Source organism: Labeo rohita, chromosome 6, assembly GCF_022985175.1.
Source record: "Labeo rohita strain BAU-BD-2019 chromosome 6, IGBB_LRoh.1.0, whole genome shotgun sequence".
Taxonomy (NCBI): domain Eukaryota; kingdom Metazoa; phylum Chordata; class Actinopteri; order Cypriniformes; family Cyprinidae; genus Labeo; species Labeo rohita.
Genome location: NC_066874.1, coordinates 27,086,233 through 27,109,549, shown reverse-complemented (window position 1 = coordinate 27,109,549; position 23,317 = coordinate 27,086,233). Strand labels below are relative to the sequence as shown.

The 23,317-nt window shown below is 36.4% G+C and overlaps 2 protein-coding genes across 10 annotated transcripts in view; both read left to right on the top strand.

Moving 5' to 3' along the window:
- The window catches only part of frmd4ba (FERM domain containing 4Ba), a 322,166-nt gene that overhangs the window by 64,577 nt on the left and 234,272 nt on the right, over positions 1–23,317 (top strand). The gene's annotated exons all lie outside the window — the stretch shown is intronic.
- foxp1b (forkhead box P1b) overlaps positions 1–23,317 on the top strand; it is a 207,743-nt gene that overhangs the window by 130,798 nt on the left and 53,628 nt on the right. For 8 of the 9 annotated variants that reach the window (XM_051113080.1, XM_051113084.1, XM_051113081.1 and 5 more), the window contains one exon: positions 5,298–5,393. In XM_051113080.1, the coding sequence (XP_050969037.1) occupies positions 5,298–5,393 (96 nt within the window). Of the gene's footprint in view, positions 1–1,096; positions 1,258–5,297; positions 5,394–23,317 lie in introns of those variants that run through there. The other variant, XM_051113086.1, reaches the window with a different exon arrangement.

Here is a 23,317-nt window from a genome sequence, read left to right as displayed (position 1 = left end):
AGCCGCACTTGTGAAGTCTTATTTGGTATAGATGTTCTCCTGAAAGCATTTCTGACAGGAAGCCGTCTTGCGGTTAGCGTAGCCTAATGTTGGTTTTTTTAGACCTCCGTATCTCCTGATTGATCATCTGGTTTGTTTGTTGACAGCCTTTCTGACGCAATTAACAACTGAAAGCAGCTCTTTGTACTTTGTGTCCTCATTGAGTGTCTCAATATCACATCCTGTTGACTCAAATATCCTTGTTCCAGCACTGGCTCAAAGCAAACCGTGCACACAAGAGTATTTTTGTGTCATAAAAGTTTCTGTGTAAACAAAGCGTGTGCAGCGTCAATGCGCTCGTGCAGTCGTCTTTATCGCACGGTCGAGGGAGCGTGTTTTACGTTCTGTCTGGCATAACCGCCAGACCCGAGAGTGAGAGGGTGCGCCGTAGCAAACTATTACAGGATCTAAAAGAAGTTTGACTCATTTCAACACTTTTTATCTTTGGTCACATGGGACTGTGCAAAACGCTGAGAAAGAGCACCTGAGAGGAAATGCATAAATTAGTAAAATACACACATGGTTTCTTGGCATGAGATTTTTTTTTTTTTTTTTTAAGAATTGATGAAGAGAGATAAAACATAGAGAAAGGCCTAAGATTGAAATCTTGTTTCCACTGGTTTACATTATGGCTTGAAAACATTTAATAAAATAAACAAATAAGTGTTATATGTAAAATGTATTTATGTACAAATACATAATTATAAATATATATAACAAAAATGACACAAATCCAAGCATTTTGACAACTTAATGTTTTTCACACTGAATTTTCAGAAGAATTTTTACTACAAAAAAGTACATGAGTGCATAATTTCACTTGATGTATCCACCTGGTTTTCTCACATTTCTGCCAGTCACCCAGAATGAAGCGTTTCAGTCCATTCATGGCACTGGAAGACTTTAGTGTCATATTCTCATGCATATTTAATTAGGCTTCTATAAATAGGGTATTTATTTTTCTGCTGCGTGAGGGCGCCTGGCCGGTCAGTGTGGGAGGGGGAGAGCGCGGCGCTGGTGGTTTTGGGTGAGAGAGTGACTTAGGGACTGTCCCTTTCAAATAAGCCTCCGTCATATTTAGCGGGCCTTAGGTCAGCATGGAAATATCGCTCATTTATTTATTTGATGAAGACTTTTGATAGGTAGTAAAGGTGTTTTTTTTTCCTGATATTACTGGAATTTAAATCACAAAGAACTTGGAGCGCAGAGGAGCTGCTGGTATGTTATGCATTGTTTGCGTGTGTTTTCTATCATATTGTAGTTATGACTCTTTTTCTATTACTACAGTTAATCTACAATTATACAGTCTGTTTTTGCTGCTGCGTTCTTTATAAAACGCCCACTTTGCATGAGAAATGAGTAACAGTGTTGAATTCTGTGCTTGATGTGTCACATATAGTTTTAACTGCCCCATCCTTCAATAGCAGTGTCTTTGCAAAGCCTGCATTCATTGTGTCAAACTGAAATGATCAGAGCTTCAGCAGCTTTTTCCTGATGTTCGGATCCTGTACAGGGATATTCAGAGCAGCAGGCATTACATAATTAGCAATAAAAGGTTTGATGAAACTTCCTGTATATTCTCATTAGATACTGTGGTGTTCAGGGATAATAGTGTCTATAGTTAAAATCCTTAAAATAATAAATGGTCACACTTTATATGAGGTGGCCTTAACTACTATGTACTTACGTCAAAAAATAAGTACAATGTATAATGCTATTAAACATGTATAATTAGACATTAATATGTGCTTTATAAGTACTAATAAACAGCCAATATGCTTGTAATATGCATGCAATTAAGCATCTTGTTAACATTGAGAATTGGTTCCTAAACTTAAATGCTGTATTCTCTGAAAATGACATAATATTCATTGTTCACTATACACTGTTTTACAAGTGTATTGATCTGATTTAAAGATCTTCAGTAACACTTTACTATAAGGTTAATGCATTAACTAACTTTAACTATCATCAAGACGTTTGCTACAGCAGTTTTTAATCCTTGTTCATTTTTTTTGATAGTATATGGACTGTTTATTGGTAGTTCGTATTAGCTTAGGTCCATTACATAATAATAATAGATACAACTTTTGATTTTAATAATGTATTAGTAAACGTTGAGAGTATGAACATTAACACTAACATTGTTAGTTTATGTTAACTAATGTATGTAACTAATGTTAACAAATTATAGTAAAGGTTTACTGGTTCTTCAGATGCTTTTTGTATTTTACTGGGAAATGAGAGAAATACTGACTAACAAAAACGATGCAGCATATCTCCAAACATCAAACCTTTTTATTTGTCTGTGTGGTGAATATATGTAATGTGTATTTGTCCATAATGATGACGGTCAGTGTCAGACGGGACTGAAGTGGCCTCACTGTAGCCTGTTATTATATTCCTGCCTCATGATGTCATCCCACAACTCCAGTGCATGAGGAGGTCACACACACACACACACACACACACACACACACACACACACACACACACACAAACACAAACAGCTGGCTTCTCTAGCCCAGTGCTTCAGTTCTCATCTCCACAGCTTCTTTATTGAGCTCTTCGAGAGCAGAACCAGACAGTAACCCTTTACTCTCTAGTACAGGGCTGTCCTATCTCTCAAAACCACCTCCTTTTCCTCTGTTTTTACATGAAGTGATGTAAAATTCATCGCTTTTGGTGCAAACCCACACTTTCTCGAACACTGTATACCATCAGTTTGTTAATAACAAGTCACTAATATCAGATAATGGAGTCTGAACTCCACCCACCGAGAAGCCCAAGGGTTTTAGATGTTCCTGCGACTGTTTGTTGAATTGTGGGAGTTTTTGGTGTGATGAGGGTGGAAAGAATGAAGCGGGTTATTTACTCAGATGGTTCTCTGGTGTAGGTGTGAGTCTGCCCCTGCTGTTCTATGGGAACACGCTGCTTGCTTTTCTTGGTATTGGTGCCTTTTTTTGCTCAACTGGAGAACTTTTTTTTCTTTTTTTTTTCCCAGCACCGCTGTTGCTTTTGTTTGCTCTGGATGGCATGTCTGATTATTTATGGTGGGGGGGAAGGGAGTAGTCTAGCCAGTAAACATGTGACTGCACTGTATTTTGTTTTCCACTCAGAGGGCCGTGTCCTTTGACAGATATTTTGAAGGCTAATAAACTTTTTATTTGCTTTATGAACGGGGGAGGGAGGGGGAATGAGACAAACAGATAAACGTAGCAAGAAAGCGAGAGAGAGAGGTTGCTTTACACATACCACACTACCATACTACTTTTTTTGTAATATACAGAATGAAAACATACTGTATTATGAAAATATTTGGTATAGATACTATAGGCAGATCATCTAATACAGTATACCATGCTGTGAACTGTGTCCCACAGTGCGATGCACTTTTCATGAATTTCTATTTCCAGTGCGATAAATGAACCAGAAGCAATATCAGCCATAATTTAAAATCTCTTTTTTGACTCTTAGCTAATTAAACCTCAAGAGTTTTAACACAAATTTGGATTACATTTGAAGTCAAAAGTTTACATACATCTTGCAGAATCTGCAAAATGTTAATTATTTTACCAAAATAAGAGGGATCATACAAAATGCTTATTTTTTATTTAGTACTGACCTGAATAAGATAATTTCACATAAAAGACATTTAAATATAGTTCACAAGAGAAAATAATAGTTGAATTTATAAAAATGACACCGTTCAAAAGTTTACATACACTTGATTCTTAATACTGTCTTGTTTCCTGAATGATCCACAGCTGTTTTTTTTGTTTTTTTGTTTTTAAGTTGTTCATGATTCCCTTGTTTGTCCTGAGCAGTTAAACTGCCCACTGTTCTTCAGAAAAATCCGTCAGATCCCAGAAATTCTGAGGTTTTTCAGTATTTTTGTGTATTTGAACACTTTCCAACAATGACTGTATGATTGTAAGTTCCATATTTTCACAATTAAGACAAATGAGGGACTCAAATGCAGGTTCAAAACGAAGGTTCAAATGCTCACTCATGCTCACTTCAGAAGGCAACACAATGCATTAACAGCTGGGGGTAAAAACATTTTGAATTTAAAGATCAGGGGAAATTTAACTAATTTTGTCTTCTGGGAAACATGTAGAAGTATCTTCTGTAGCTTCTGAAGGGCAGTACTAAATGAAAAAAGTAGGCAAATTTGGGCAAAATAAGAAAAATGTACACCGCTGGCTCTTAATGCATACTTTTTGTCATTGTTGGAAAGGGTTCAAATGCACAAAAATGCTGAAAAAACAATTTGTGGGACCTGAAGAATTTTTCTGAAGAACAGCAGGCAGTTTAACTGTTCAGGACAAATAGCTATCACTAAAAAAATCAGGTAATAAAATAGTATTAAAAATCAAGTGTATGCAAACTTTTGAACATGGTCATTTTTATAAATTCAGCTATTATTTTATCTTGTGGACTATATGTAAACATCTTTTATGTGAAATATCTTATTCAGGTCAGTACTAAATAAAAAATAACATGCATTTTGTATGACCCCTCTTATTTTGGTAACTTATATTACATTTTCTCTTCTATAAAATAATATATTTAATTTATTATTTATAAATAATACATTTAGCAGCTAGTTGATTTTTTTTTTCCTTAGCAGGTACATTGTTTACTGAAAAAGTTTTTGTTAAATCTCTCTTTTAAATTGGTTTGTTTTGGCAACTGATATTTGCAATTTCAAATTTTATATGTATTATGTAATAAAAATTAGTTGTAATAAAAACGTGTTAAAGATGTTTAATGCATAATGTGAACTGTTAATTTTTTTCAAATGATAGTAGTATGCAGTATACAGTGTATATACAGTAGTATGCACTATGCTATTATTCAATTCTGAACATTAAAGATTAAACAGAAAGATTAAACAACAGCTTGTGTCCTCTCTGTTCCCTGTAACTGTAAGCTATTCAACAAAAATGTTTTGTTAACTGTTTGTGGCTTCCTATCAGCTTATTTTCACCTTCTTGTTTGTTTTGGTGAATTATCATTGCATGTGCCCAAATTAGGCTGTGGGTTTGTTTAAAATAAGCCCAGAGGAAAAAAACAGCATCTTGGGCAGCTGTAAGAACATGGCATTATTTGGATCACATCTTTGATGTCAAAAAGCAGTAGAGCCGCTCTCAAGGGAGTGTCAGTCCCCAACACAAAAACACAACACTACTGAAACTGTTGTTCATGAACTTTTGTTTTCTCACATTTTTTTTCTGTTTTTTTTTTCCACCCAGGCCTTACAAGTTGCACGACAGATCCTTCTCCAACAGCAACAGCAAAGCAGTGCCCACAAGTCCCCCAAAAACAATGACAAGCAACTCGCACCACAGGTACGTGTGCGCATCAAGCTCAGATGTTTCTTAAATGTTGCTCTTTAATTGCGCAGGAGAGTAAATGGAGTTTGCAGAATGTTTTAATAGAAATCTTATGTGCCTCAGATGTTTCTCCTCAAATGAGAAAAGCAAGAGAAGCAAATGAGAAATCTATTTGACATACCTGTAAAATGAACGTGATCTGTAATGCTCAGAAGATTCGATTTTGAGAGAAACGTTGGAGTTCATATTGAAATTGTTGGAGTTTGAGACAGTTTGAGATGTTACAGGGTTAGTTCACCCAAAAATGAAAATTCTGTCATTAATTACTCCCCTCATGCTGTTCCAAACCCAAAAGACCTTCGTTCATCTTCGAAACACAAATGAAGATGTTTTCGATGAAATCCGAGGGCTTTCTGATCCTCCATCTGAGCTCCATTTAGACAATTTGTCGATTGTTGATTGGATTTTGAGATGTGTATGTTGCACTCAAAAGTCAGGGTCTTTAATTAAATATTGCAAGGTCAAAAAATTAAAGTTGAAACACATGCATGAATAAATTGTGCACAATTAGATGTGTTTAGATCTTTACACAAGCAAATCTCTCTGTTTGCTTCTCATTTAAACTAGGAGACACAACTGAGATATTAAAGAGATCTGGTTTTATTCTTTGCGGTAGAGCAGCACTAGTGCTGACATACAGTAAATATATTTGTGTGTGTATGAGTGTGTTTATGTGAGTGATCAGACATTATTTGTTTACATTTATACGGACGGTTGGTGGTACAACATGTACTTGTCAAAGCTTGACAAACAGGAAATTAAGGCAGGCAGGGTTGAAGAGTTGGCAGCATATTAGTGTAGTGTTCTTTCATCACTCGACAATCTAACAAATCACGTACAAAGAAATCCTGTCGGTTTTAGCACATTATGAGCATGTGGATATCTAATGTGTGTGCAAGTGTGAAGAGCAAACAACATTAGCTTGTTGAATAGAGGTACAGTAAGTATGACGTCTTCTGTCTGTGTCTATTTCTCTGTGATTTCACACGAAATTCTGTCAGCAGCAGTTAAAGGGGGCGCCCGGGAGCAGCCCTGGCTCCTGTCTCGGCCTCCGGGCTTTCTATTTGCCTAGCCGTTGTGATGCAAAGCAAATCCGGCCCTTTTCATTTCCCCATCCGCGCCCCTTTAGAAGAGGGCAACTAGCCGTATCTGATGCAATATTTACGTTTATTTGAGATCATTCTCGCTCAGATCCTTATCTCTGTTTGAGCAAGGTGGATGTTGTTTGTTTCGTGGCAGAACCGCAGGAGACCAAGGGGCATATTTGTTAATTAACGCACATCCCTGCGACGAGCGAGGGAGCGGGTTTGTGCGTGTATTGACTATGTTTTAGTGGTATTTGCTAATGAAAGGACATAAGTGATACCTCAAATTATACGGCATGTTAAGTTGTTTGTTTTCTAAGCTTTTGGACTTGTGGTTTTCTTCCTGGCAGATGATGTTGGACAACATACATGCACTAAAGGAGTGTCTTGAATATCAGAGGGACATGGAGGTTAGCTCATTTTACACAGAACACCACATAGATAAACTAAAACACCCTAGCAGTCATATAGTAACAACATAGTAACATGACACAGGTTTTGCACAAGCTAGTACCAATTTGTTTTTGTGAGGTGTTGTGGTAGGGCTGCACGATTAATTGAAAACCAAGCATGGAACTTCTTTAGCACATGAGCAGTTTATGAACCAGTGTTTTTAGTGTCTCAGAGCATGTGCAGTCTCATTTATTTGTTGAAATATATAACTATATTTGAAACTATATTTCTTTAGTTTATTTTTTTTTTCAGTAGTAATAATGAATAATAATATTATTATTGTTGTTATTATTAAAGTTGTTCTTTTTATTCATATTTTTATTAAATAGTCAATTTTTTACAATCAAATACAATAATTTCTTTAGTTTATTTTTATTAAGTAATATAATGAATAATAAAATTATTATTTTTTATTTTTATTATAGTTATTGGCCATGTTGCTAATAACATTTTTATCAAATACTCATTTTTTTAGTCAAATATTTATTTAGAAATATTTAAAATGTATTTATATTTCTTTCGTTTATTTTTATTTAGTAATTATAATGAATAATTCAATTATTATTATTATGATTATAGTTGTTGTTCTTGTTGTTATTAATATTTGTATTTAATACTCATTTTTTACAATAAAATATTTTTGAAATTATATTTCTATAGTTTATTTTTATTTAGTAATATAATGAATAATAAAATTATTATTAGTATGATTATAGTTGCTGATTTTGCTGTTAACATTTTTATTAAATACTAGAAATATTTAGAATTTATTTGTATTTCTTTAGTTTATTTTTATTTAGTAATAATAATGAATAATAAATATATTATTATTATTATTATTATTATTGTTGTTGTTGTTGTTAACATTTATTAAATGCTCAGTTGTTTAGTCATATATTTATTTAGAAATTATATTTCTTTAGTTTTTTATTTAGTAATATAATGAATAAAAAATTATTATAGTTGTCTTCTTTTTATCATTTTATTAAATACTCAATTTCTGTCAAATTTTATTTAGAAATTATATTTCTTTTGTTTATTTAGTAATAAGAATGCATAAAAATTATTATTGTTAGCATTATTATTATAGTTGTTCTTGTTGCTATTAACATTTTTATTAAATACTCAATTTTTTACTGTCAAATATTTATTCAGAAATTATATTTCTGTAGTTTATTTTTTTTTATTTAAAATAATAATTAATAATAAAATGTATTGTTGTTGTTATTATTATTACTATTATTAATCGATATTCTATTATGTAATCGCAACAAACCAAATCGTTCAACCCTACAAACAAGAACAGCAAAAATGGGGCTTTTGGCATTTAATAGCATTTTAAATCGCAATTTATATCATAAAAAGTGCAATTAGGGTTTTTTCCGACAAATCGTACAGCTCTATGTTGTGCCATATCAGTATCATATCAGTTATATCAGTTTCATTTCATGTAGTTTAAAAGAACTTGGTTTGTGTAGCTATCACTGGAAATAAGCCACAAAGGAACAAATACGGCTTGTGACCTTTAGGGTCTGTGTGAATTTGCTGGCATTGAGATAAAGCCAAAAGGATCAAGCTAAACAGCTTCACTCATCAGGCTGAGGGGTCAGCGGCTGGCAGATTCCACTACCCGGATTGTTAGTACGTAGAGGAGGAGCAGACGAGCCTCAGCACACAAAGACAAAATTAAAATTCAAATTTATTAATGTATACAGACAGCATGGCCAACCTGTCACTCACAACAGTGAAAAGAAAGCATGTGTGTTTTTGTCTTTCACCCTCATGCTCTCTTCTCTTATCTGTCTATGACTCTGTTCAGAATGGAATCCTAACATACTGCATACTACTTTATACTGTGTACAGCCTACTGTGTGTTTGTTTTTTAATGGGAATCAGTATGCAAGAACAAACATGTATGCTATGTACAGTGTGCTGTGTTATTAAGCAGTTTAGCAAATTATTTATTTGTTTTACCTTTCTCTTTTCTAATCTGCGATGGGAAATAACATTCTAGGCCTGTCGCAATTAAAAATTACAAAATTACAAAATTAGCATTTTTATGTCTCTTCCCAGAGCTTTGTGAAGTTGAGTGCATTGTGGGATATAGTACCAGTGTATTATGCACTGTAGCCCGAAAATGCTCTTACTGTGCACACTATATACTTTCTGCAGATGATGAGTAGTGTGGTAGTATGCAATTCTGAACTTGTATCTTTCCCTCTCCTTTATTCCATCCAATAACTCTTTAGCTCATTATATTATCCGAGCAGCCAATAGCTCTTTGCTGTCTTGTGTGATCTATCTATCATTAGATGCTGATCTCTATTAGGTGTTATTGCTGTATCGAGGCGCCAAAAGCCAGCGTCAATTTGCTTTCCTTACTCTAGAGCGTTTTAATTTGATTTGTGACTGTTTTATCACCAATTCAGCGTTTCAGTCTCTGTCCACCCAAGACTTTGGAACTTTGAAGTGTTTGCACGTTATTTATTTTGGTCAGTAGAGAAATGTATTCGTAGCCTGCTAATTGTTAATAGTTAGGCTTATAGGGAACACAAGGTGCAGGAGTGAATTACTAATCGATGGACGCGTCTCTAACATAAGTAGTGCATTGGATGCTGGACAATTAACGGACAATATGTCTGATGTTTCTTCATTAGTCATACTAGACGATTAAAAAAAAAACTAAATGGGGGGGAAATCTTTATTAATATGACACACAACATAGAACACTATAAACATCTGGTGTAGTGACAGACCGGAGCAGAGGCTAAACACACTCGACTGGTCAAAAAAGCACGAGTAAATCACTGACAAAATGACACGTGTAATTAAAAGAGTCCATGCCACTTTACCACTTTACACCTACAGCAGAGAACGGGAGAGAGAGAGTCAACAAGAGAAGGAGAGAGAAAGAGAGGAAGATGGAGAGAGTGCAACTCCCTCCTTGCTAATTACGGTTATCACTGAAATGGTAGGGCTTGAGTCATTAGTTCCATGTGCATTTAATTAGAGGCAGTCTGAAATTGGATTTAACTTATTACTTTTTCATGGATCGCTTTCTTGTCATCACTTCAAATTGGATTGCAGCCCCAGGTAACTAATTATGCCCGCCACAGGATCAGGAGTGGAGAAATAGGTAATTAGGAACAACACTTGCGGACCTTCCTTGATAGTCCACCCTCTCCATGGAATGAGGGGAAAAATAAAGAAGATTGAAAAAAGAGCGAGGATTATTTGCGGCAATGCTGTGAAAGCAGGTGTGGTTAACTGTGCGTTGCCGCAAGGGATGATGGGTAGGGAGCTGCCACCTATGGAGAATTACTTTGACGTGCTTTGAGTCGACAATGTTATTTTGACGTGATTTTGGCCCGTTGCCGTAATGCCCCTACTAGACACGTTGTGGTTTAGTTGATCATTGCACAGTGTAAATGTCATGCCTGTCCTCATGCACTCGTGAACTTTTGCCGCTAAAGGCCGCTTGAGCGTAAACTTTTGCCGTTCATGCTTGAGTTGTCGAGAAGATATAACAAAACAAACGTGGTGTCAATAGGCAGCCTGAAAAGAGAGGTTGTTTGTTTCCTCAGACAGTGTTGACGCTTGTTGAGATCAGCTGGTCTGTTCGCTTATTTTTGGTGGAAACGAACCGGTGTCTTCCAAACATGTGCGAATCATCTGGAGGAGTTTGTTGCTGTACTAAAAAACTCAAGCCTTGGCTTCTTTGCGAAGGCACTTGTTATGAATTTAAAACGTCACTTTTTTTTTTTTTTTTTCTTTTTTTTTTTTTAATGATACAGCCTATGTATTTATTTATTTATAAAATGCTTTTCCTAAATAATCCTAAATCAAAAGGTTTGCTAATAACTGATCTCTGCAGATGATTGATTGATTGATTGATTGATTGATTGATTGAACTGAACCAATAACAATAGATGGATGGATGGATGGATGGATGGATGGATGGATGGATGGATGGATGGATGGATGGATGGATGGATGGATGGATGGAATGGAAGGAAGGAAAGAAAGAAAGAGACAGACAGATAGACGAACGATAGACAGACAGACAGACAACGATGGATAGACAATTGATAGATAGATGGACAGACAGACGGCTGATAGATAGATAGATAGATAGATAGATAGATAGATAGATAGATAGATAGATAGATAGATAGATAGACGGCAGACAGATAGATAGACAGCAGACAGATAGATAGTCAGCCGACAGACAGACAGACAGATAGATAGATAGATAGATACAGACAGACAGACGATAGACAGCTGACAGACAGATAGACAGCCGACAGACAGATAGATAGATAGATAGACAGACGATAGACAGACAGACAGACAGACAGACAGATAGACAGACAGACAGACAGACAGACAGACAGATAGATAGATAGATAGATAGATAGATAGATAGATAGATAGACAGACAGACAGACAGACAGACAGACAGACAGACAGACGATAGACAGCCGACAGACGATAGACAGCTGACAGACAGATAGATAGATAGATAGATAGATCGATAGACAGACAGACGATAGACAGATAGATAGACAGACAGACAGATAGATAGACAGCTGACAGACGATAGACAGCTGACAGATAGATAGATCGATAGATAGATAGATCGATAGATCGATAGACAGACGATAGACAGACAGACAGACAGACAGACAGACAGATAGATAGACAGACAGACAGACAGATCGATAGATAGATAGAGATAGACAGACAGACGATAGACAGATAGATAGACAGACAGACGATAGATGGGGGGAAGGGTAATAATATCATTGTCAGATGCAAAACAAAAATAAAAGAAAGGAAAGAAAGACAGACAAAAAAACATGAATAAAAATATTAATTTCTGTTTTATCTATTTTTTATTTTACGCACTTATGGCTAGTTAATGATTGACCTTGGTCACAGGATTCAGCTCCTGCACTAAAACAATAGCAACTAAAGAAGCGTTTTATGACTTTCCTTGTTCATGTTCTCTGTGGTGAGCTAGACTCGTTCTCTCAGTCTTCAATAGTCAGAATTGTCTGTTTTTTCAGTGTTTTGATGATGTCACAGGAAGTAATCAGTGGAGCTGTTTTGCACAATCTTTCTCCTTCTGTTTCTCTTTGCTTTTCTTTCATGATCATATGCAGTCGCAGGGAGGGCAAGTGGAGGTCAAGCGATAATGTCCTCTCACTTTAACAAACGATGAAGGGCCCGCACCGCACCCCCTCCCTCCCCTTTCCCCTCCACACACACTCACACGGACAGACTGCAATTCCTCGTCTTCATAGAGTGCTACATGACACAGTGCAGAAGTCAGGATTTGGCTCTCCTTCACTAATACCCTCTTTCTACTTTGGAGTTTTTTCTCTCCAGTGTTTTTTTTTGAACTACCGTTTTTTTGGTGGAGACCCATGGCATTGTCCTGACACATGTATACCACAGTGCAGCAATCTGTAAGTCATTAGCGGTGTGGTGTGCCGGGGCTCGCTGGAGCTCGGCCAGAGCTTCCAGCCTCTTTTACAGACAAACCCAGCACAGCGTAGAGCCCATCTCAGCCCGACATGAGCCGCGGAGTCTCTGTCATCCCCTGCTCTGCTCTGGAGGTGACAATGAGGCTGTTTGCAGCCTCGTTTGGCGGCCGGCCCAAACCGGAAGTCCGGCAACTTGGATAATGTCAGCGTGGAGGGGAGTCTCTTATGCTCACCAAGGCTGCATTTATTCGACTCCAGACTTCAGTGTCACATGAAATCATTCTAATATGCTAATTTGGAGCTTAAGAAATATTTCTTGTCATTTTCACAATTGGAAAAGGTTGTTGGAAACTATAATACTTTTTTAGTTAGAAACTAATTAGTCTGATTCATGAACAAATTATTCAGACCAGTTTTTTTAAATGAATATTATTTATATTACATACCTTTACAGCATTTCATCCTAACAAAAAGAAATCAGCTGATTCATTGACACAAAAGAATAATTAATTCACAAATGGATGTTGCTACTTCTCTCAAGAAATACTTGTATACACACCAATGAGATCCAGGGCAGATGTTAACGTTTTTAATTAATAACTACTGAAATTTTGTTTCTCACACAATATTGAATGGCTTCAGAAGCATGTACTGTGGAAGTCATATGGACTGCTGTTTATGATACTTTTTGTCATTTGACAGTCCCAGTCCATGTTAACTTCACTATATAGAAAATAACAGCCAAGATATTCTTCAAAAATTCACTCTTTGTGAAATCAGATGGGTTTGGTAGCATTAGGGTGAGTAATTGATGATGCAATCATTCCTTAAGTTCCTGATCATAAGTTCAAAATCACTTTCGCTGCTTTTTTGGCTCTGAGGGAAAACGTAGTTCTCATTCCTTCATCTGCGGCTGTATCCACATATCGTTCCTGTTCTCTTCAGCCGTTTGTTTTTTCTAGTCATATTGTAAGAATGCATTATGTGTAATGTGTAGATGAGAAACAGGTTTGGATGATGCTGTCACGATGAGGTCATCACGCTTTTTTCCAGACCGTCTGGCCCAGCCAGTGAGTAACGTCCAACCATCAGATTGCTGTCGCATCGACTCCTAGCCCCGACCCTTAAAGCTACAGTGCCATTTTCGAGACCTTTTCACTTCAGTCACGTTTCTTTTCTCCCCCCAAGCCGTCTGCCCTTCTTCTTGTCTCCTCCCTCAATTCTTTCCATCTTTTCGTCCGTTTTCCACCACTGTATACAGATGTGTGGTCCGTGTTGCTAGGACTGATTCATTCGTCCTGTGGGTAGTTTATGGATAGATGTATATAGGTCGTATTTGAGACTCCAAAACACTAACAGCTACATGAGAAGCTTGGGGAAGTCTCTTGTGTGAAGCCACATCTGACGGCCTGTGGGTTCACTGGAGAACTGACAGTTGTCAGCGGTTAGCTTGAGATGCTTGGGACAGAGGAATATGGGCTACTGTGATCAGTCTGTGTATGTTTAACTGCTTTGAGTTGTTCAGCTTTGTCCCTCTCACTCTTTTTCTAATTTTTCTCTATGAGCTAATGTATTAAAATTGTCATTACGGGTAGACAAAACACACATGGTGTTGTTTTATATTTATTACAGATGTTAAAATACCCTGCTGTGGCCTGGCGCTGCTTTGTTTGTAAAGGTCGACTGAGTTTGGTAAAAGCAAAGATGTTCACTTGCATTGAACACTCATTAGGCATGCCAGTACCGTTGTTTTGGTATGGGTAATTTTTAAAAATTATTATTTGTATTTATTTAATTATTTGTATTTTTTATATATATATATATATATATATATATATATATATATATATATATATATATATATATATAATTTATTTATAATTTATATGTAATTTCCTACCATAAATATATCAAAACTTAATTTTTGATTAGTAATATGCATTGCTAAGACCTTCATTTGGACAACTTTAAAGGCGATTTTCTCAGTGTATATATATATATTTTTTTTTGCACCCTCAGATTCCAGATTTTCAAATAGTTGTATCTCGGCCAAATTTTGTCCTATTCTAACAAACCATACATCAAGCTTATTTATTTATTTTTTTAGTTTATTAGTTCATTACTGTCTAAGATTACTACAGTTAAATTTTTAGATTTTTACAGTTAATACAAAGCGACAAAAATATATTTATAATATGTTTTTAAAATTTAAAAAATATATTTTTTTAAATCAGCATAAACTTTCTGTTTATCAAACAATCCTAGAAAAATGTATCATGGTTTCGACAAAATCATTATGCAACATTTTCAACATTGATAAAAATTTCTTGAGCACCTAATCAGTGGCAGGAATAAATTACATTTTAAAATATATTAAAATACAAAACAGGTTTTTTAAATTGTAATAACATTACTGTTTTTACTGCATATTTAAATGCATTTATATATATATATATATATATATATATATATATATATATATATAATGTTCTGTGTAAAAATAGTATATTAATATTAATATACATATTTCAAAAATGAACTTGCAAAAAAAACGCCATATATGAAATGAAAAGACCATTTTTTCGATGTTCAAATATGGTCATTCGTTTTTTACGTTTTTTTTCTTTCCTCTGATCGAAATGTTTTGATGACGCCTCCAAAAATAGTGTCTGACTCAAAAAGGACACACTCTGAATCAATCACAATAGCACATAAAGAAAACAGCATTCCCCCACCCACTTCATTTATGTCGAACATCACCAACAAAAGCTCATGTTTTGACTGAAGGCAAAGCCGCAGCGATGCACAGACAGCGGAGGCACATTTTTCGCTAACGTATCAGCGCACGATTAATCAAACAAGATCTGCTCGATATAAAGACTCGTGCCATAGTGCAAATTGTTAAATGCGCGTGTAGTTCGTGGCGCCCGTAGTGATTGTCTGTTCCCTCAATAATTGTGCCAAATATTATCACCGCAACATGTACTGTACTGAAACTGCTGGCGTAATGATAGTCAGAGGTCAGAGATGACTGTTTGGTCTCTGCTCATTCATTAATAGAAGTGACATTCAAGATGTGTGTGTGTGTGTATTTGGTCCTTCAAAATGAAGGTTGTTACCCACAGCACCAGCTGTTTTCTGTTAACATCACACCTGTTCTGCTAAAACCTGTTTAAGTAAACAACAGATTATGTTTAGTCACAAATGAGACCGGCGCAAAGGTCTAAAAACGCTCTTTGAGCAAAGATATCTCCGTCATAGTAGTAGTACTAGAACCCGTCATGTCTGTAGTGGTTTTGCGATGACTCTTCACGAGAGGATTCGTATGACTGTGCGGTTTAAATGCTAAACTTGAGCAGGTTACCAGCAAGCGCTTATCTGGGATCAGTTTCCCCTTGGCCCCGTGTCACAGTGACAGTCATACGGGGAACCGTGGAGCTGATCTGAGACGGAGCGCGTTATTGTTTGTGTGTCAGTCTCGCGAAGGAGTCAACCTGTGCTTTCCAATTATCTGTAACAAGACATAAATGAATAGTGTTGGTTCTGTGACTCACAAAGTGATGGAGTGAATAAACAGCAAGATCTATTAGACGGCTTGGATAGAAAGAGTATGGGTAATTATGGCGTACAGGCCCGAACACAGCACAGATAGATGGGGAGAGAGCGAGAGAGAGACAAGAGGAGGAGGCTTGAACTGTATGTCTGCTAAATTTATCATGAGCCCTTTGGGAGCAGTGAAATGAGAACAGTGGCCTATTACTGCTAAGAAGGTGTTTTATTGAGAATATGCCGACATTCTGCCCAGGGGAGACGGCATAGGAGAGGGGGTACGGCCAAATGTGTGTGTGTGTACGTGTGTGTTAGCTCATATGAGCGGCTGCATGCGTTATGTGTGCATACTTGCACGGCTGCTTGCCTTTTTGCCCTTGCTTGAACATGTGTGCACGTATGCTCACGCGTGTGTGCACACTTCTGAGAGTGTTTGTCAGGGAACTAATAAAATATTTAATTATTCACTAAGGTACGTCATGTATAGACCTTTAATTCTTCAGGTCTTCAAGTTAGTATTTAATAAAGCTGATACCTGATGGGCTACAGAAATTGTTGTTTAGAGCCTCACAAACAATGAATGTTTTTGGACGTGTGCAACATAAATTCCACTGTTTGAGTATGATAATTATTTAATGTTTTTTTTTCAACAATGTCAAAGTACAGTACCATGGTATTACTTTGTGATACCACCAGATTACCTGTTCATAAAGGTATTACTTCTTTGAAAATGGAATTGGAATTTGTTAAGCAATAAAAACATTTATGTATTTATTTATTTATTTAAATTATGTATAATATTTATTTGTGAAAATGCATTTTATTTTATTTCTTACTGAAATCAGTAATGACCTTTACTCTTATAATAAGAAACATTTATTTATTTATGTCTAATATTTATTTGTGAAAATATTTTTTTATTTACTGAAATCAGTAATGACTTTACTCTTTCATGTTAATTTTTTTAAATGTTATAAATAAATAAATTACTTTAATATGATATTCTTCTTAATTATGATAATTATTTAGAGTTGTTGTTTGTCAGCGTACAGTACCATGGTATTACTCTGTGATGCCACCAGATTTCCTATTCATAAAGGTATTACTTCTTTTAAAATGAAATTGATTTATTTGTTAAGCAATAAAAACATTTATGTATGTATTTATTTATTTAAATTATGTATAATATTTATTTGTGAAAATGCATTTTATTTTTATTTTTTTAACGAAATCAGTAATGACCTTACTCTTTCATGTAAATTTTTAATGTTCCTAATATTTAAAGTTTTAAATGTCATATTTAGACAAGAAACATATTTTTTTTAAATAAATAAATTACTTTAATATGATATTTTTCCTAATTATGATGATTATTTAGAGTTGCTGTTTGCCAACGCACAGTACCATAGTATTACTTTGTGATACCACCAGATTACTTCTTTATAAAGGTATTACTTCTTTAAAAATTAAATTAATTTGTTTATTTAGTAGTAAAAAAATCTCTATAATTTTATTTATTAATTTATTTTGCAGTTGATAATATTTATTTTTTGTAAAAATGCATTTTATTTTTATTTTGTTTTCTGAAATCAGTAATGCCTTTACTGTTTCATGTTGATTTTTAAATCTCCTTAATTTTTCATGTTTTAAATGCCTTATTAATGTAATGCAAAATATTGAGGAAAAAAAAATTGTTGCCTAAATATTATATTTTTCCTAATTAAGCTAATTATTTAGCATTGTTGTTTGTCAAAGTACAGTACAATGGTATTAGTTTTATTAGAGTAGTCATTTATGTATTTATTTAGCAACTTTAAACAAGAACAGTAAGGGGGAAAAAAGACTATTAATGAAATGCAAAAAATAAATATTATAATTTAAAAATATATTTTTATTCTTGGATACAGAGAAATGCTTTTTTTTTTATGAAATGCTAATATTCTACATGTAAAGCCTTTTTTTTTGCCTTCGATTTAAATTCCACTTATAGTGTGAAGTATTGACTAATGCAGTAAGTTCAGCTTTTCTCTCTAGGTTTTGAATGTGTAATATAAAGTTTGCCAGTAGGGGGCGAAGCAACTTTTCTCTGTTTCCCCCCTCTTTTTAATAAAAAAAAAGTGTGAGAAGGTGGTGATGTTTTAATCACTTGCTAGCGCTGAGCACTTATGTTCTAACCATTCACAGCAGAAGTGGGGCTGCGGTGTGTGTTATTTTATGTTGGAAATTAGTGGATTTGGATTGGAGGTAGACTGTGAATTGAACCCACACACAGAGTCAGTCTGTGAATGGAAACAGCGACCTTTTCCATGCGTAAACTTGTATCTGGTCAAGTCGTTTAATGACTGTAACATGCTACATTTGTAGTAAAAGATCTTTTATTTTTTATATATGTATTTTAAATAATTTATACAAAGTCATTATTTTAAAAATAGAAGGTCCTTGCTTTTTTTTTTTTCCTAATTCAAATGAATGGCCAAGCTTGTGTTACCACAAACAATTCCACTTTATAAGAACAATAACAACTTGCGGAATCTCTTTGTTTTTTTTTCACTCTTTCTCTCTGTCAAATAGTGTTTGCTTATCTGTTGTTTAATTAAAGGGTTTCTTTTCTTCACTCTTCCATTGTTTCACCAGCACGGACAAAACCTTTACTAGGGTCAAAGGGTTAACAGCCATCAACTGTGCTGCTTTTTTCTTTTTGTTTTGTTTAGGTCCTTTTTGTTCTCTCTCTCTCTCCCTCTCTCTCTGCTTTTTTTTAATAGGGTCCCACACAAAGGCATTGCTTCACCTGCCCCCCTCCCACCCCAAACACACACACACACACGGCCTGCGGCGGCCCCTGCCGCTGGTTGTGTCCCCATTTGAATTGATTATGTTTAGAGGGCTGCTTGTGATTGGTGGAGAAAGGGCGTGGTTGATTGGATAGTTTTGTATCTTGTCAGCTAGGGAGCAACCTCGCGCGTGCAATCTGTCCATATCCCCGGGAAAAAGGCTCGAGACGCGGCAGCACGCGCACACGCTCGCTGTAAACGCCTCTCTCTCTCTCTCTCTCTCTCGCTCTGCGCCTCTCGCTCTCTCTCCCTCTCCGCTCCGCGACTCGTGTCTTCTCATCTTCCGCGATCCTCCAAACGGCCCAGCTTCTCTCTGTTTACCCTGCCAGCCAAATGGAGTTTGTCAGGTTTGTCAATATGATTGATTCTGTAATTTTTCAGTGAAAGAGCTGTTTCTGTTGCCGTAGAAAAGTTTTACAATGCAGTACGTCCAGGGGAAAAGGAAGAGAGCTTGATTTCTCCGCATGCTGTTTGTATTAGTTTCTATCATGCTGGTTGGTTAGGAGACGTGTAAACACTGTGATGCGATTACAAGTTGATGTTTGAAGCTTCTCTTGTCAGTTCCAGTTTACAAGCGCAGGTTTTTAATAGGAGGCTTTTGTTAAATGCTGTTTTGTGTGTTTTCAGTTCAAGACTTTTAGAGTTATGCAAAATTTATTTTTTTTTGTAAAAAGGGTTTTGTTTGCACATGCTGTGCATTGTTGGATTTGTTGATATTTTAAGTTAGATTGTTTAGTTTTGTATTTCATTCTAAAAATGAATGATGTGTGTGTGTGTGTGTGTGTTGGGGAGGGTTTGTTCCCCTTCACGGTTACCCACATTTAAAAAGGGGCAGGAGCACACTCCGATTTGACACTTGTGTCACGGGCCCACGTTTTTGTGTGTGTCTGCGTTAGTGTGTGTGCAAAAGTGTGACCGTTCACATGCCAGGAATGTGATCGTTCAAACTAAGGCAAAGTTTTGACACTCTCTTGTAGTTTCGTGTGCCGTTATTGTCTTCTCTTGCTTGATAAACAAGCTAAACAAACAAGATAAAGAGTTGTAAAATAATCATTTATGTTATGATATTTTACTGATGCATTTAAAACAAAAGATTCAGGATGCAAGTTTCTGGTTGTAGTCATTATTTACTTTGCGAAGTTCGGGACTCGAGCGCGGTGGGGGTTTCGGTACGAGGATGGCAGGAGAGAACGGTGAGAGGTAACGATTGGACGTGTGGAAAGTAAAGGCTAAACAGGGAGCCTTGCGGAGGGTAATGCCGCACAGCTGTGACCACCGGGCCCCTTGGTTTAGAAAGCGCGAGAGAGGGGTGAGAGCTGATTGGGCTGACAGTTTGTAATCAGACTTGATTTATTGTTCATTAGTAGTGCATTAGGGCCCGCTCTGGCTGGGGCCGAACCGCATTTATGTTGTGCCCTGACAGGCCGTGAGCCTGCCAACACCTGTCATTTCTACGGTATTAGCGGCGACGACAATGTTGGTGTGTGAGAGAATATTCACATGTGTGTGTTTACGTGAGACGGGAGAACAAGCAAACTGTGTGTGTGTGTGTATTTTGAATAGATAGTTCCCATAGGAAAGTTGTTTTTTTTTCCCCATCAAGAATAAGAGATGGGGGGTTTCATGTGGGTGACCTCTTTCTCAAACATCTTGCTCTACATTATGTGGTAAGATTTGAGAATGCTTTAGTGATGATGACACACGGCAATAGCAGCTGTTCTTTTCTGTTGTCTTTTTCCTTCGTTCTCCCACAGAGGACAAAGATAGAGAAAACTTTTGCTTGTTTTTTCTAAAGATGCATGCTTCTACTTCCTTCTCTTGCACACCAGGTGAGCATCCTCTCAGGAAGAAGCAGCGTAGTGACGAATTGCTCCGAAAGACAATTTTATGATATACAGCAAAATAAAAAAGGTTGCGGGCTGCTTCTTCGACTCACATCTGCAACTTTGAAAACTAATTTTAGCATGGAACAGTATACATTTTTGAGATTATATTCCTTTTAAATATTTTTTATTTTGTAAAAGTTTTGATTTTATGTTAATATGTGAAGTTGGACCACAAAACCAGTCTTAAGTAGCAATAGCAAAAAATTCATTGTATGGGCCAAAATGGAACATGAAGATATTTTTTTTACATTTTCTACAGTAAATGTATCAAAACTTAATTTTTGATTAGTAATGTGCATTGCTATGAGCTTCATTTGAACTATTTTAAAGCTGATTTTCTCAATATTTAGATTTTTTTGCACTCTCAGATTCCAGATTTTTAAATAATTGTATCTCGGCCAAATATTGTCCTATCCTAACAAACCATACGTTTTGATGCAGTGGACATCAAAAAGTATTTATTCAGCTTTCAGATGATGTATAAATCTCAATTTTAAAAAATTGACCCTTATGACTGGTTTTGTGCTCCAGGGTCACATATTAGCTCACATGCTAACAGTATCACTACCCCAATATCAATTGACTCCTCTGGTGACAAACATCACAACGTGGCCGTTCAAAACACGAATCGCAATTTACCGAAGCCTTCATGTGATGTCATGGAAACGCGGATTAGCGTTGTTTGGCGTTGCGCAGAATGGGACCTCTCCCATGCTAGGATGTGACGACCATTGTCTCGAGTAAATTCTCAATTTGAGGAGGATTTGTGCGACTGTGATCTTAATTAAATCTCCACCGACTCCAATAACGCGTCTGAAGGCATGCGCGACGTTGCGTAACCTCGCTGAGCTGGTAAACCATAAATCATATCAGCGGGATGAGCAGAGCGAGAGAGAGAGGGAGCGAGAGGGAGGGAGGAAAGGGCGTTAGGGTGTAGTGGAAAGGTGTAAAGTGGTCGAAAGCAGTTTGTCGACACCATTGTTTTTAGTGGCACATGTCAGGCTGGGTTGAGCGGGAGATGCTCAGCGGTCCCGCTTTGTGACAGTATTTTAGTGTGTGTGAGGAGAGTCACATCAAGGGTCACCTGGGGTTGCGTTGTGGTGAGAAATGATTATTGCTGCCAGTTACGAGATGATCGCCAGCGCAGTGACATATTTACTGGTGGGAACTCTTTGAGCCTTGATTTTGGGGCGTTAGTTACGGAATCACTGTGGTTGCTAATTGGTTTTGATTTTAAATTGTAATTATGTAAGCATGTAGTGTACTGTTAGCTGTTAGGAAAATATTAGAACTGCTTTTTGCATCATTCATTGTGGCAGTGCAAGAATATTTAAATTTAAAAAATAAATAATACATTAATAATATTACTTTTTTTTTTTTCAAATGAATTGCAAGTGATATTCCTCATTTGTATGTTTTAACTAAATGTAAATAAATAGATTGTGCACATCCTTTGCTCTCTGTGTATTTGCACTACAACTAAACAAGCCATTTCGAAAAGTGAAAATGGGAGAAATAACTATAAAATTGCCCAAAGCCGTTTAATTCTGACCGCAATCACTTGAGTGCACATCACATCGTAATTACAATTTTCAAACTCATAAATAGCCACTTTCCAGAACTTGAAGGCAGTAGATGTCAAGGGTCAGGATATTCAATATAAAATAAAAAATATATAAATTCACTATGCTAGTTTTCTTGTAGGCAGAAAGATGAGAAACATCAGTGAAATAATTTAAATCAGGGTTCTAGTTTGGGTGCTTGTGTGTTTATTTTTTGTGCTCGAATCCAAGGCAAACACTCATCGAGGCACGACACATGCCCGTGGCACATCCATAACGCACCCACCCACAGTTAGCGCGTGAGATCAAGTGAATATCCCCTGAGCGTCAGCTCTGAGGGTCCCGGGGCTGATGGTCCACTCCTTTGGGACACCCACCTGCAGTGGGGTTGAGTTAGTGTGGGAAAGGCAAAGCTGAACCTCATGCTGTCCTTCGCCCCTGCTTGTTTGTTTTACAGCAGAGCGGGCCAGCTCTGCTGAGAACTTGTTTGTTTGTGGTTTAGAAGTTAATTAAAGCGCAATCTGGATTTTTGTTTTTACAGTTGCCTTGAATGGGCCGCTTTCCCCCCGCAGAATCTGCTCGGTAAATGGGCAGAAAATGTGACTATGATTATCCTGTTTATGTGAACTGTAAACGGGCTACGAGAGAGCCAGAGCGAGGAAGAGGGAGTGGAATTATTCGCAGTTCAGAAGCAGCTGGGGAGATGGATATATCTTCACTTCGCTTTATAATAAAAACAGTGATGATAATAATTGTACATGCGTGTTTTCATTAAAGCATAAATATTGGTCGAGGAATATTTCCATTTAATCTTTAGGAATTGAATATTTAGTCCTCAAACTGTTAAAAAAATCTTTCTTTAATTTTGAACAAAACAATATTCCTTGAAATTAAAATTGCGCGTTCAAATAAATAATTACACCACACGTGCAATGCGAAATCTTTTTTTTTCCACGGCACGCCGTGCCAAATGAGCGCACGGACAATGCTATTCCCCATATCTCTGGACAAGGTAAACCAAGAG